General features: G+C 37.0%; 2 protein-coding genes across 3 annotated transcripts in view; both read right to left on the reverse strand.

The window, feature by feature from the left end:
- Nucleotides 1-12,802, reverse strand: part of LOC129790123 (WD repeat-containing protein 19) — an 829,031-nt gene that overhangs the window by 579,185 nt on the left and 237,044 nt on the right. The gene's annotated exons all lie outside the window — the stretch shown is intronic.
- LOC129790155 (protein O-mannosyl-transferase TMTC2-like) overlaps nt 1-12,802 on the reverse strand; it is a 433,518-nt gene that overhangs the window by 51,100 nt on the left and 369,616 nt on the right. For both annotated transcript variants that reach the window (XM_055827506.1, XM_055827505.1), the window contains one exon: nt 10,318-10,432. In XM_055827506.1, the coding sequence (XP_055683481.1) occupies nt 10,318-10,432 (115 nt within the window). The remainder of the gene's footprint in view (nt 1-10,317; nt 10,433-12,802) is intronic.

A 12,802-nucleotide genomic window follows, 5' to 3' on the forward strand; every position in this document is an offset into this window, starting at 1 on the left:
TTGCATCTTCTCTCACGTTTGCTATTTGTCCATTTGGAATAAAAAGCGCGAATGCTCTTGGAAAAGTTTTTCAATTTCATTTACTCTCCCACGGGATATAGTTTGCCCCTTTTTTGCAATCTCAAAAGAGACACACACAAACTGTTTCAACGTCGCCCCTCGCCCTCTGGAGAATATTCTGTATTTAATTTTTTTGCATCTCATGTTGTTGATTCTAAAATTCATTTTTCCATCCACTTACATCCTAGCAAGTCTCTCAGGCATGTCAGATGGAGATAGAAGCATAAGAAAGTTTCGTTGCAAAAGTACGAGGAGAAAGTTTGCAATGACTTTTCACATTCAACGAAGCTTAAAAGCCATAGTGGAAAATTCTCCGGAAGACATACACGTTAATTAATTTGGAGACACAGAATATAAGGAGAAGATTGTGTCGCAAGTTGCATGCAATTTCCCATGACTTTGCAACACACGGTGTAGGCCACTTTCACACATTTCGTGTGGAATGGAATTTTATTAAATTCCACCCAAAAACCACTCCATATTCGTTGAGGAGGGAATTTTGCGAAAACCATCCAAACCACAAAACTGTCATATTCGCTTACATTTCTCCCATCGCATGTGGAATAAATTCGTGTGGCTTTTCCACGTGATTAAACCTCAAAGAGTTTCAATGGCACCATACATACACACTACCGCTCTCCTTTTCTCTGGGTGCACAAGAACACTCGAGGAAATCTTCTCTCAAGCACCATCGACGGGATAAATATGCTGGATTTGCTGTTTTGGTACACATATTTTTTTTTTGCTCTTCCTTATGAGGAAAAGGAATGTTTAAGCGATATTCTTGTTGATTCATTGAAAATCCTCAAAGAGAAGACAGTTGAAGAAATGAATGGAAAATATTACTTCATCCTACATATTACTCCTTTAGGGAAAACTGAGATACAGAGAGGACAAATTTGTGTTTATTTACATGTTTTGAGAATGTTCAATTTTCTTTGCAAAATGTTATGATTTAAATTAAATGGGGTCACGTTCAAGGAGGATTTTGGTGACATTCTCGAGAAATGATATGAAAACATCGTAAGAGCATTAAATGTCTTTAAGAATTACATGTGAGCTTTTAGTAGAAAGCTTTCAGGATTGGAGAAAAACACATAGGTACTCAATTTTATATTTTTCTTAATAATATTTTTGGCTTTTGTTATTCAAAAACTTTTTCAAATTCTCAGGAATTTCTCAAAATTTCATAAATTTCACGAAAAATCTACAACCCATAGCCCTCTTTTCATAATACTACATACTGACTACATATTGTGGATATGGCCAGGAATTTTTTTCTGTACAAAAAAGACATGGAAGGAACATGATGAAATCCAATTCTATACTATAAATCAACCTCGCCAGTGGCCATGTGCGGGGGTGTTTGTATGAAGGCCAGGAAATGACAAAAGGATTGATAAAAATTTCTGCAATATCGCAAATCCCTCTCAAAGGATAATACCTCCCTTGACAGCGCAGAAAAAAGGCACACACGGGGTGGAAAATGGAGTGAAAAATAAATATATGCCATGCACAATATGACTTTATGAAGAGCTAAAACCCAACCCTCAGTGTTCCACCCCGTCTCATCCCTCCACCTCACTCTCTCCCCCATGAGCTCGTCCGTTGGTGATGTTTGTGGTTTCCGCTTTGGCATTAACATTGGGTCGTGTCTCTCCCTCAACTTGTATGTCCATTTCTACCGGGCTTAAGAGAAAATTTTGCAGCACCACATTTTCTCTCTCTCTGCACATAAATATTATTTTGGCGCGCAAAAATCTGAATGTGTAGTACCCACCCAACGAGGAGACATAGACACAAAAAAGCCACAATCTAATCCCTCAACTCACTTCTTCAGAGCAAAATATCTCAGAGGCGGAATTTATTTTGTGGCCATCAAGTGGAATTAAAGTTATGCCAGGACTTTCCCTCCGATGAGGAATAACAGACCTATGTGTGGGGAGGGGGGGGATGGTGTGCAAAAACACCAAGAGAGGATCACTTTAGATTTTAGGATGAAATTTCATGTATTAAATTGCTCTTGATGGTTTCAAAATTCTCCTCCTTCTCCCCCAAACCACCCCCCATATCTCCCCCTTTCCGTAATTCAACAGCAATATATTTCATGTTTGCTTTTTATCATGGTTAGCTCATGTGGTAATTTTATCTCAATTTAATAATTCAACTCCACACAGGGGTTTGTGCGCCACTTCTCTACGAAAATTGGTAATCCCATCTTCAATGAAAATAATGTATGGAATATGAGTTTATAAGCTCAAATAAAAATTACAGAACAAAGAAATTATTATTTTTGCAATTTTGGAGATGAAATGGATATTTTTTACGAGAAAAATTCTTTTTGGAAAAAATCTAGATCTTCAAATTGTGGAAAAATAAATTAATGTAGGAGAGAGTGTGGCAACGGAAGTCACTCAGGAGTTTGAGAAAAGCTCAAAAAATTATGAATTCTAGCGAGATAGAGTAAATTGTTTGGGAAAATAGCTGTAAAGGATATTTCTTATAGAAACGAGCGTGCGTTGTACCATTCTATATTTTGAGCTTTTCTTGAACCTTTGAGTGATTTGATTGCCCCTATTTCACCTACTTTTTTGCGAACCTTCACTTTCATTTGCTTACGTACGAACTCAATAAAGATATCTTCATTTTTCTTCTTAAAAATATTTAATTTTCCCTAATTTTCCTGTCTAAAATATAACTGCAATAAAAGTTTTTAATACTTAATTCTCAAAATAAATATTTTCCTTTGAAATTTCCCTCTATGTATGAACTATTTTTAGACCACTTCAATTTACTGAAACCCTTCTACAGCTTTCAGAGGGTGTTGGGCGATAGTCTTATTTCCTCAACTAACAATAAATAAACAGAGCTGTTTGAAAAATTCTGAAAAATATATTTTCCTTGAAAGCTTTTTCGTCATTTGTCTTTCACACTGTTAAAGCTTTTTCCTCAGTATGTAGGTATATTGAGTATGATTTAGTTAAATAAATCACAACGTGATTTACATAATTTCTTTCTAAACAAAAGAATATTTCATGGAAACATAATTTCATTATATTTGAAACGGATCTGTATGTAGAGCATAAAAATACAAAATGTATATTCACGCCTCTGATTTTCTCTCCTCAAAGTTATTCCGTGTTGATGGTTGTCGTGTGAATAATCTCCAAGGAAATTTAATTAAATTGTTTTTCTTTTATCATCTCACAAACTCGCTGAGCGAAGACAAATATTTACCTCCCCTTTGGCAAACAGGGTGGGTTGTTTGGTGGAGAGCCGGGTGGGTCAATGAATAGAAATGAAAGATGCGCCTCGTTTTCTTTCACTCCGGCACAATCGTGATAATCCACTAAGCACAAATAGGTCACGAATATTGACCCTTCCATCATCGTCAATCATCGACTTATTTGTTGATTTCCTCACGATTTGCTACCACACCATAGCGAGGGAGCTTTCATATGATGGATCCACAAACCATTGCCATTGGCTGTTTCGTCAATTTCAACTATCATTGAATCCATCACGAGAGTGCCCGTTTTTCGCGCGATGAAAGGGCGTCAAGCGATTTGGATTAAATGAAAATGGACGTATTATCGTAAGTTGAGAGAGATTTTCCCTTCAACTAAAACCGAGATATACCTCAAGTGTTACCAGCAATTTCTCACGTCCTTTTTTTTGTTCCACCCCTTCCCCTTACATAGCCCCTCATGGTCCCATTCTAATAGAGATAAGTGGAGTATCTTTGGGGGTAAAGCCTGCTTGGTGGAAATCGCGTGACGGCGGATGTTTTCCTCATAGCGAACGAGAAAATTACATATATGAGAGTTTGACGGAGGCAAAATGCTCTGATATTTCGTGCTTGTTTGGTGGGGAAATCTCTATCATAGCAATTTGAGAATGTTGCCAAAGTTAATTCCCAATCTCAAGTGGGAGACAATCACGCAACAACCCATCACCATCTGCCCAATTATCCGCTTTCCTGTTAGCGTATATACAAAAATAGCTTCTTAATATCTCTTCAGTGCAACACTATTCAGCATGTTTTTGTGACACCCCCACGCGTGACCTTCTTCTCCGGCTAAAGCTCTCTAAGGCTTACAGAAAATCTTTTATATTTTGTGACGGTTGTGTTTGAAAAATGGTTTGAATGACCTCACGGGAAAAATTGTGATTTCTCCCTACATGCTATCAGCACTAATTTAATTACATTTTTCCATGGGTGAGTCGAATAAAAGGTCTCTCTTTTGGAATTTTTTCTCCCTCCCCTGGAGGTACGATTGGTGCGCACCAAAATGTGGTGCAAAAACATGAGAGTAGAATTTTTCAATGGAATTTCAAGTACGGATGTGGATAAAATTTTCTACAAATGAAATTTCACCCAACATTCCAACATCTCATACGAAAACTCTCCATTCTTCTCCAGGAAAAAAATGGAGTATGGGGTGAGAACATACATATATTTCGGGGATGAGAGGGATGAGGGAAGTGTGGCGAGTGTCTTTTCCAACTTTTAGCACAAACTCTTTTCAATGGATTCAAATAAATGTTCGTGCGCCCAAAAAGGGGTTGAAGTTTTCAATTCTCTTCTCCCAATTCTCGCTATTCTTTGTTACTTCCACCTCCAAGCTACCCCTCCCCCCCTCTCCCTGACCGCCCCTCAATGGCCAGAGTCTCCCTTCCAAATAATGGTTAAATATGGAGTGTGTTTGCTTGAAAATTCTCCAGCTTGAAGTGGTTGGGGATGCTCCATTGAGAGAAAGAATGTGAATTGTATGAAATTGAGTGAAAAATACTCTATGAGAGGAACTTTGTGGACGAATTATTGGTGTATTCTTGTTGATTAAATGGAAGAAGAATAGGGAGAAGGGAACTTTCACACAAAATGATCTCCCTTTCCCATGCGGTGGGTATATTAAATTTACCTTTCACCACAAGGACCACCCCAATATTTCCAAACTTTCGCACACAAAACTCCAAGACAAAGTATTCCGTGTGCGGGGGGAGGGGTGGAGATTGAGAAGAAGAAAAAAAGGGTCATGCCGAATTATGTAAATTAAACGAGTGGCTGCCTTGAGGAGGAACCATATTTGTGTCCTCATAGGACTTTTTTTTGCTGCTTACAGGAAGTCGGGAAGGGGATGGTGGCTTTTTTCTCCCTCATAGAAAAAATAGAAAGTATAGAACCCAAAAATTACGATAGAGGCATGAGAAATACATTGAACTTTGGTTTGTAGCTTTCGTAAGAAAAAAAATCAGAAGCACTGAAGAAGAAAATAAGGGTCTGACTGAAGTTGAAGTTCTCAGAGGCAAACTCAATCTTTGCAAGAAAAAAAAGCATTAGAACTTTATGTACCTACTTATTTTTTTCTAGTTCTTTTTTTAATTTGTAAGAATTTTTCTTTTAAATAAATCAAGGGTTGATTGGTTCACCATTCTAGGAAAATAAGAGGTAATTTACAAAAAAAAAAAAAATTGTAAAGCAAAACGTCCCTGTAAATCGTGATATTTAATTTAACAGCTCTCCTTGTCTGGTATTGAAAGCTCCTACGTATATCAGTGTAGTCACAGAGCCCAACCATCTAAATGTAAAACGATAGATTGTAGTACGTCTCTGCAATTTCCCTTCGTCACCACTGACAATGTATTTTTCCAAGCAATTGATTGCTTTCTGTGTTGAAGGAAACTCATCTCTGAAACACCACACACACATTCACCCATCTCACCCGTACCTTCTCAGTGAATTTTCAAACTTTCACCCCTCCCAGAATTCTCTTGAAAAAAAAGAGCACACAGAGAAAAAGGCAAGAAAAACCCATAGACTATTTTCCACTCAAGAAAAGTTAACACACATTCACCGTGAAAGTTGGAGGAGTTTATTTGGAAAATGGTGCTTTTATCATGTGTTTTCCATTTGGGAAGCCACCCCTGCAATTTCCACGGGGGTGCCAGATGATAATAAGAGATATATCGTGTGTGTGGGGGTGGGGGGTGGGATCTCTCCCCTATGTTTGGGAGACACACAACTATGTGACGCACATTGTCTCCCACTTTTTCAGTGTTTCCCACGTAATATATGTGTATCGTAAATTTTATTGCGAAAATAGCGTGAAAAATAAATGGGGAGACACAGTCAAATATCAAGTTCGTTTACCCGCACGCACTTTCTTGTGCGGTGTATATGTGAAAATAGAGAGAACACGGAATTCCACGGAGAAATTGAGGGTGAAAGCTCACACAGAGAAAGCTTTCGTAAACGCTGTCATATTTGTCGATTTCCATTAACAAGGCATGGGGTAGGTATCCTTACGAACCAAAAAAAAAATAAACGAAGGAAACTGTGGAAAAAAAACACCTCAAAAGTTTAGAGGTGGAGGGATGAAATGAGGGTCAAATTGGTTTGTATTCCTTGGGAGAAGAAGAAGAAAAAAAGTCTCGTTAAAAAATAAATAAAATTCACAATTGAATTATTGCTTCTCACATCTATTGAACTTCTCACAGGACAAAGGTGGAACTGTGAGGGTACGATGGCAACAAAAGAGAAGAGAGACAGTGAAAAATAGCGCGAAAAAACGACGATGAACCGTGTTGAATTGTAACTTTTCCAATTTGCATCAACTTTTCCATTCAAGTCCAACTCATTCCTTCGGTATAGACGCCTTTTTTTTCAGTTCACCCCCACAGAGAGAGAGTAGTACCCTCCTTATATTTAGCGCTTTGTCATTCACCAGGATGTCTTTCGCAAACCTCCACTTTTGCATGGTACCAACACCAATTGAAAGCTCCCCCTTTGAAGAATACCCCGAAGGCAACAAAAAAAAATAACTTTTCAGAGAGAGAAGGGGCCCAAAATGGCATCTTCACTGTTCCCCCGCATATACACCTTTTAATTTCATCCCCCAAACGCATTGACAACCATACCGTCTTGTATGTAATTTTGCTGTTATGCTAATTGGTTTCAACTGCTGTAAACTTTTTTTTGTTGCCTTCGAAAACTCCTCAAGCCAAATGCGGGGGTGGTGAAATAACCTACAAAATAAACTTTTTGCTCAAGGGGAAGAAGTTCCTATAAGGGCAGAAAATATTGCTGTATGAAAGGGAGAAGAGAGTGAAGGCATTTCAGAATTTCTCGCTACCTGATGGGAATGCAAATGGCTGATCCCACCTGTTGAAGCGTCATGTTGCAACATTCATGCAGAAACCACCCCCCGCTCCCCCATTGGGCTAAGCAAAATAACCTCCCTTGACCAAGTCCCATGTATGGTATATAATATTTCACATCCGCTCTCTGTGTTTCCCAGTCAGCAAGTTGATCCCCTGCGGTTCTTAAATTTTGGGGAAAATGCCAGAGAAAATTACAAAGATTAAACCAAAAGCAGTGGTGTAGTTAGGGGGAGAGTAGAGAGTCAAAGCCACAGTCAAAGCTTTAGAGCAATTCATACTGTTCATCAGACTTTTTGACATTGAAGAAAGGAATCCTTATCAAAAAATGAACATTTAGCATTAAAAGGAAAATCCTTGTCTATTTTTGATAGATTTTCCTTTGACTGTTATTCTCAATTTTTAATTCTTTTCTTGGAAATATCATAAACTCCATTTCATAAAAGATAAATCCCTATTGTACATAACAAAGGTTTAGGAAAAAAAGAATATTCCACGGAGGGAAGTTTGATTTTAGATTATCCCTCCTGCTCTACCTGACTTCTACTTTCCAATAAAAACAGTGATAGCACGTTATGCCTATTATTCACATAGGTAACACCATGAAAACATTGTTCAAGTTCTGAAAGTTTTACATGTAGTACATTACATCAGTAAAAAAGCTCTGCTATGCCTGGCAAAATATTTCCCATGAAGTTATCAAACCTCACAGAGCCTCTTGATATAATTTTTTTTATTTAACAGTGTACGAAAATAGTCCATACGCTTGGGCAAAAAAAAAACTATCGATAGTGCATTTTAATCCCTTCACCCGTGGTATTCAACCGAAAATTCCGCGAAATGTACTTTTTTTTTTTATCTATAGTGCATCCTCTCACCAGGGACAAACCCCCAGGGAGGAGCAGAGCACAATCCAAATCAACTTGCCCGGAGAATTTCGTACCATTTTGTGGCCATAAATTCTCATTGATTTCTTCTCTGTGTGATCGATTTTGTTGGAGGATTCGCGAGAATGGAAAGCGAGCATTTTTTTTCTCCCCTTTTGGTACATTGCAAAATGAATGCCGAGTTGCAAATTTCAACGAAATTAATTTCAAAATGAACATTATTAATTTAAAATTCTCAATTTTTGCTGTACACGAAATTTTTCCTGCAATTGTTTCCTTTATTTTCTGACTACAGAAATTTTTTTAATTATCTCCTTCACTCTGACAGAGATGTTGGTGCTATATTTTTTGTTGTTGTGTAGTACCGGAGATTTTTTTTGAGGTAATAAATAAAAATCATATGTGTATAAAAAAAATGTTTTAAATACTCAGAAATAAAAGTTGATTACCGTCAAAGGGGTAGTTCCAGTATATGTAGAGAGTTTGTGGTTTACATTTCAAAAGCCACCCTTCCCCATATATGTATGTACTATACTTTGTGTTATTGCAATTAATTATATTTATTTGACATTTCTACCACACCGCAGAGATGTTTGAATTGTGGCTGAAAATGGCAGGGTTGAAATTCTCATTAAGCTGCACCAACACCCTGCATTTACGATAAAACTATACGTAGATTTTAGTGGAGCTTTTTCCAACTATACTTGGGGTAAGTATGTATGTATGTGAAAAGGTTGCTAATGAAGGGTTAGAAGCATGGGAAAATGACTTTTCCATGCGAATCGCAACTTTTTACCCGTTCTCCATACTCCGAGAGATAACCAATTAAAACCAATTAAACACATACTCATCTCAATTAAGACATTCAGTAGTATAGACAGTGAACACGATTGAGTGTTCTAAAATAATCATAATTAACACAGAGGTATCAACTTTCCATGCAGTATTGCAAGTTTTCTTTGCAAAAGGAAGAATCATTTCTGTGATTGCTACCTTTCCTTTCTATATATTTTCGTGCCTTAGCTAATTGCAAAAGAGGGTGCGCTCTATTATTAAAAATCACCTCACGTTCCTCATTCTCATGCTGTGCATCCATCATTTCTCTCTCCGCTAAAATTATCACATTCCCCACACCGGTGAGGTTGTGACTGTGTTTCGTGAAATTAATCCCGATGGAGTTAGGAGCTTCACTACCATTGTTGGCTCCTACGAGGTAGGATTGGCGTTATGGCATTTGGGTTGGGGGATTGAGCATAACTTCCTCTAATAATTGTTCAGCATTTTTTTCTCACGAATTCCATCTTTTGCGTCCCAGAGAGTGGAATTTTTCTTAGACAATCAAAGAGGTTTCTTAGGAAAACATTAAAGTTTTTTGAAATAAAAATAATTTAATTGTAGATTGTTATTAATAAAATAATCAAACCTTCAAAATATTTATTGGTACTACATATCTTTTTAAAATAAACTCAAAAAACTAATGAAAAAGGATTTTGCGTAAATAAACAAGGTTTTACAACCCTTATTTTCAACTTTATACAAAATAATGCACACAACATATTTTCCACCTCTATGTACACGGATAATGAAATTAGAGAAAAAAATAATAAACAGGTTAAACAACTAAAATTTTCATCCTGTTTTAAAAACTTTTCAACAACGAATTTAATCCCTTAATTTCTCTACACCAACTTTTCCCATAAACTTGTACAAATCTCCATGGGAAATCTTCCTGAAAAAGCAACTTTTCTCCATTCTATACCAATCGTGTTTTTTCGCCAAATTAGTTATACCCAGAGTGTGGAGCTTTTATAATGAATAAAATAGGTATCTAAAATAGAGAGAGAGAATCCTTGGGAGCTTCTAGAGAGCTTGATTTTATAAAATTTGTAATCATTAATTGCGTGGGAATTTTTCATCTGGTAACCATAAGTTTTCCTTGTATATTTTTTGAGGAAATCAGATAAATTCCATGTGAATTGAAAATGGAATTTACAAGAGAACAAACCCTTATTTTCTACTCTTAATTTCGAATACTACCAAACGTGAATATCAGTCGAAGATGTTTTTTGTCTCACAAACAGGAAATGATGTTGGAAAAGCTTCGTGTGGAGGAAAGATGTTGGATGGGAAGCAGATGAAGGAAAAATTATTATTATTATAAGGGAAAGGTTCAAGGGAATGCAAAGTCAATTTCTACGAGGTAGGTACTTACAAATTATAATGAACATCAGCCATGTTGGGTCGATGTTTGAGCGCTTCCTGTAGAGCAGCTTTCGCCTCCGCATACCTTCCCTGTGCACTAAGGACACTTCCCAAATTGCCGAGAGCTGCAATGGAAGACAAGAAAATGTGAATTGTGTGCGAAAATTGCGCCCAAGAGTATCGTCCTCCATTCCCTTCTTCCACCCCATCTCACCCCATTTTCCCAGTACCCCAAAGTTGCAATTGCGATAGCACCGCTACCAGTCTCGTGCGAAATTAATGCCATATAAATTATCATCATTATCGGGAACTGTCGAAACTGAATATTGATGAGACGAGGAAGTTATGACGTAGGGTGTATCATTTCCCAGCATCTCGCATTCATTATGCATTCGCCATAAATAAAACAAAGCATGTAAAAATCGACACAACTCCCGCTCATATCAGTACCCATGCAGACTCACCATCCATGAGCGTATGTATTTGAGGAGGATGGTAGAAAAGAATAAATGATAATGACTTACATATGTTGGCATACACTCCCCCCGTCCAAGAAAATTTGTTGGGCCAAGAGGCCAAAAAGGATGTGAAGGAAGGCCAATTAATTCAACATCTTCACTGTTGATCTTGTATTATTTTTCCACTCCATTTCCTCACACGACTCTCCTCTCTTCTCCCTCGTTATATATACAGAAATATATCCCTTTTACATTTACTTTGACTCGAAGGGATTTTCTCATCTTACACACGAGTACCACCACTATAGACGAACCCTTCTTAACACTTTGCAGTTTAATCTCGGAAAATGAAAGTCATCGTCTTCTCAAATTAGCAGCAATAGAAACATATGCCAAAAGGCATGAAAATCTTTAAGAGGGATTTGTAATGATGGCAATTAAAGCCAAAATCTTCTAATTAAAATTGAGGCATTCATACAAAAAAATCTTTACTTTGTTCATGAATTTCTTAGAATTCTCGAGAAAGCTCTTTGTCCGTTTTTTTTTGCTGCAATTTTATCTTAAAAAAAATTCTTTGTTGGGACTTGGGATTTGAATTCCAGAGAATTTGATATTGTAGGACGATCAATTTCAATTTTTCTTTAATTCCCAGAACCATCATAGGCGCAAGTTTACTTCATTTCCATAAATGGTGTGAGGGAGAGCTTTTAAAACTCAATAAATTTCTCAAGAAATACTCTGCGAAGAAGAAAAAAAACCACAGAAGTGCAGAACTGAAAAATCAGGCAAGGCAAAAAAAATGGAAGAATCTCAATGAGGAAATATGGAGATGGCATAAAAATTCTTGATGATGTTTAATGACTTTTAATTACTTCACTTTCACCGTACATCTCCCTTCTCTCATTAAGCTCTTCATGGTGAAGAGTTGTGCTCTTTTTTTCCCATCGTACGACGAATGATGGTTCCCAAAAGATGTGGGCGCAGAAAAAAAAATTCAAATTTCTCATTAGCAAACCACCTCCCGCGCGGATGGTATCATTTTCCACCATAGCCATGACATGGTTATTAATTAGCAGGCAGTGAAGGTAAGGGATTTTGTTTACTTTATAGATCGTACTCAATTTTCTCTCCCACCATGCTTCGTCTCTTCTGAGTTCCCTTGAAAATCCCGCGCGCGAAAAGTTGCCTCGGAAAAAGCTCTCCGCAGGATGGAGGGATAAAAAAATGTTAAAAGTATTTTAACATAGGATTAATTACTTTCCCCTCGACCCCATCGTTTCCCCATCTAAAGGGTGGCGAGAAAAAAATCTCCGCGTTGAATGAATTTTCCATGCCATGACAGGGTTAAATGCGGCTAAAAGACAAGCAAAAGTATTTTCCTCTGCAAATATTTTTATTCTGCAGATTTTTTCCCTTTCAATTAAATGAAAATTCCACGAGGGAAACAATCTATATTTTTCCAGCACTATAATGGGAACACCCCTGGCGACACGTGAAATTGGACAAAATATTGATTTTAGCTGAGAGCACAGCTTCTATTTTTACAAACTCCAACTTTTCTCCGAATCAATTTGTTTAATTGAAAGTAACTAATTCAATTTTTGTGTAAAAAACGTGCAAAAATAGCTGAAAATGGACTTTTTTCAATCCACGAACCATGAATAAATATATCTACAACACCTATAAAAAAATCATTGATAAAATTTTCTGTGTCCTCAATAAAAATAAATAAATAAAAAAAAATTAAATTCCCGTTTCGTGATGGTTGACGAAGAGAAATGCTTAATTTTGAGCAAAATATATCCCTTAATGGAATAATTTCCTGGGTATTATTCACCAATGATGAATTTCTACCATCATCATCATTGGTAGAGGGATGAAACGTGAGGTGCAATCCAAAAGAGCGCTTTATATCAATTTAAAATGAATTCACCTTCACGCTTCTTCGCGCAGGTGAATAAAATGATTATCTGAGTGTGTGAGACAAACTTTTATCCCGTCTTCCCTGAATTTTTCTGAGATATTGAAAAAAGAGAA

Source organism: Lutzomyia longipalpis, chromosome 2 (assembly GCF_024334085.1).
Source record: "Lutzomyia longipalpis isolate SR_M1_2022 chromosome 2, ASM2433408v1".
Taxonomy (NCBI): domain Eukaryota; kingdom Metazoa; phylum Arthropoda; class Insecta; order Diptera; family Psychodidae; genus Lutzomyia; species Lutzomyia longipalpis.